The sequence below is a fragment of the Agelaius tricolor genome, unplaced genomic scaffold, assembly GCF_023055355.1.
Source record: "Agelaius tricolor isolate 1412-34295 unplaced genomic scaffold, bAgeTri1.0.p SCAF_43, whole genome shotgun sequence".
Classification (NCBI taxonomy): Eukaryota; Metazoa; Chordata; class Aves; order Passeriformes; family Icteridae; genus Agelaius; species Agelaius tricolor.
In genome coordinates this window covers 827,853-829,606 of record NW_027269303.1, presented here as the reverse complement: position 1 = coordinate 829,606, position 1,754 = coordinate 827,853, and the positions used below count along the sequence as shown (strand labels likewise).

At 53.2% G+C, this 1,754-nt stretch overlaps 1 protein-coding gene across 1 annotated transcript; it reads left to right on the top strand.

Moving 5' to 3' along the window:
- Nucleotides 1–468: 468 nt before the first annotated feature.
- On the top strand, nucleotides 469–1,448 carry LOC139603997 (olfactory receptor 14A16-like). Its single transcript, XM_071454997.1, has one exon. The coding sequence runs from the start codon at nucleotides 516–518 to the stop codon at nucleotides 1,446–1,448; it is 933 nt and encodes a 310-aa protein (XP_071311098.1). The 5' UTR covers nucleotides 469–515.
- The last annotated feature ends 306 nt before the right edge of the window (nucleotides 1,449–1,754 follow it).

The window sequence follows — 1,754 nt, the reverse complement described above, 5'->3', positions numbered from 1 at the left end:
CCCTCACCTTCCCTCAGCCACGGGGAATCCTTTGCCTCTCCCATCTCTCAGTGGCAAACTCTAAGTGCAGCAGAAATGCTGGGGATTTGTGACCTCAGAGAGCCAGGAATGATGTGTGGATAGGAAAAAAATTCCTAAAATCCATTCCTGCCCTCCTTTAAAAGTGGGAGTTCAGATGCTACCCAGCCTGTCTGCATTAGGAGTGATTCCCCTGACAAATCCTGGATATCCAGCATTGTCCATCTGCCCCATGGCCACAAAACTCAGGGCAGCATGGCAGGGATGGCTCCTCAAGAGCCCCCATGCACAGGCCTGGCTGCTCCTGGCACACTCAGCCAGCACAACTGGAGCTCAGGCAGGGACCTGGGTGAAGGTTTTCCCAGAGCACGAGCAAGGCTGGGTGAGTCCCAGCGGGGCAGTCTGGAGGGAATGGCCCAGGTTTGGCCCAAAGCAGCCTCTCCTGACTTGTCACTGTCCTTTCTCCATGAACAGGTGCCCATGTGCAGCACCAGCAAATGTCCAACAGCAGCTCCATCAGGCACTTCCTGCTGCTGGCATTGGCAGACACGCGGCAGCTGCAGCTCCTGCACTTCTGCCTCTTGCTGGGCATCTCCCTGGCTGCCCTCCTGGGCAACGGCCTCATCATCAGCGCCGTAGCCTGCGGCCACCACCTGCACACGCCCATGTTCTTCTTCCTGCTCAACCTGGCCCTCGCTGACCTGGGCTCCATCTGCACCACTGTCCCCAAAGCCATGCACAATTCCCTCTGGGACACCAGCAACATCTCCTACACTGGATGTGCTGCTCAGCTCTTTTTCTTTCTCTTCTTCATCTCAGCAGAGTATTTCCTCCTGACCATCATGTGCTACGACCGCTACGTGTCCATCTGCAAACCCCTGCACTACGGGACCCTCCTGGGCAGCAGAGCTTGTGCCCACATGGCAGCAGCTGCCTGGGCCAGTGCCTTTCTCTATTCACTGCTGCACACGGCCAATACATTTTCCCTGCCCCTGTGCCATGGCAATGCCCTGGGCCAGTTCTTCTGTGAAATCCCACAGATCCTCAAGCTCTCTTGCTCACAGTCCAACTTGAGAGAACTGGGGCTCATTGTTGTTAGTTGCTGTTTAAGTTTTGGTTGTTTTGTGTTCATTGTTTTCTCCTATGTGCAGATCTTCAGGGCTGTGCTGAGGATCCCCTCTGAGCAGGGACGGCACAAAGCCTTTTCCACCTGCCTCCCTCACCTGGCCGTGGTCTCCCTGTTCCTCAGCACTGGCACATTTGCTTACCTGAAGCCCCCCTCCATCTCATCCCCCTCCCTGGATCTGGCACTGTCAGTTCTGTATTCAGTGGTGCCTCCAGCCCTGAACCCCCTCATCTACAGCCTGAGGAACCAGGAGCTCAAGGCTGCAGTATGGACACTAAGGACTAGATGGTTTCAGGAACATTAAACTGCTGGCCAATTTCTGCAAATCACTTGTAATAAAAGTCATCTTTGAAACTTCTTGCTGGTTTCCTTTTGGAGGCTCTTTTCCTTTGTTTTACTTTTTTTTATATTGTCAACAAATAAATGTCATTCCTTGTGCCATTTCTCATTTTGTGTCTCTCCATCTTCCCTGTGGCCACAGACTGTTTCAAGGAGGAGCTGTGCTCTCAGTGGCTTTAAAGGAACGAAAGGATCTCCCAACAAAGTTTTCTGCAGAGATGCCCTTTTGTTGCCTTCTCTGGAGCTGCAGCAGCAATGTCTGTGTGCAGAG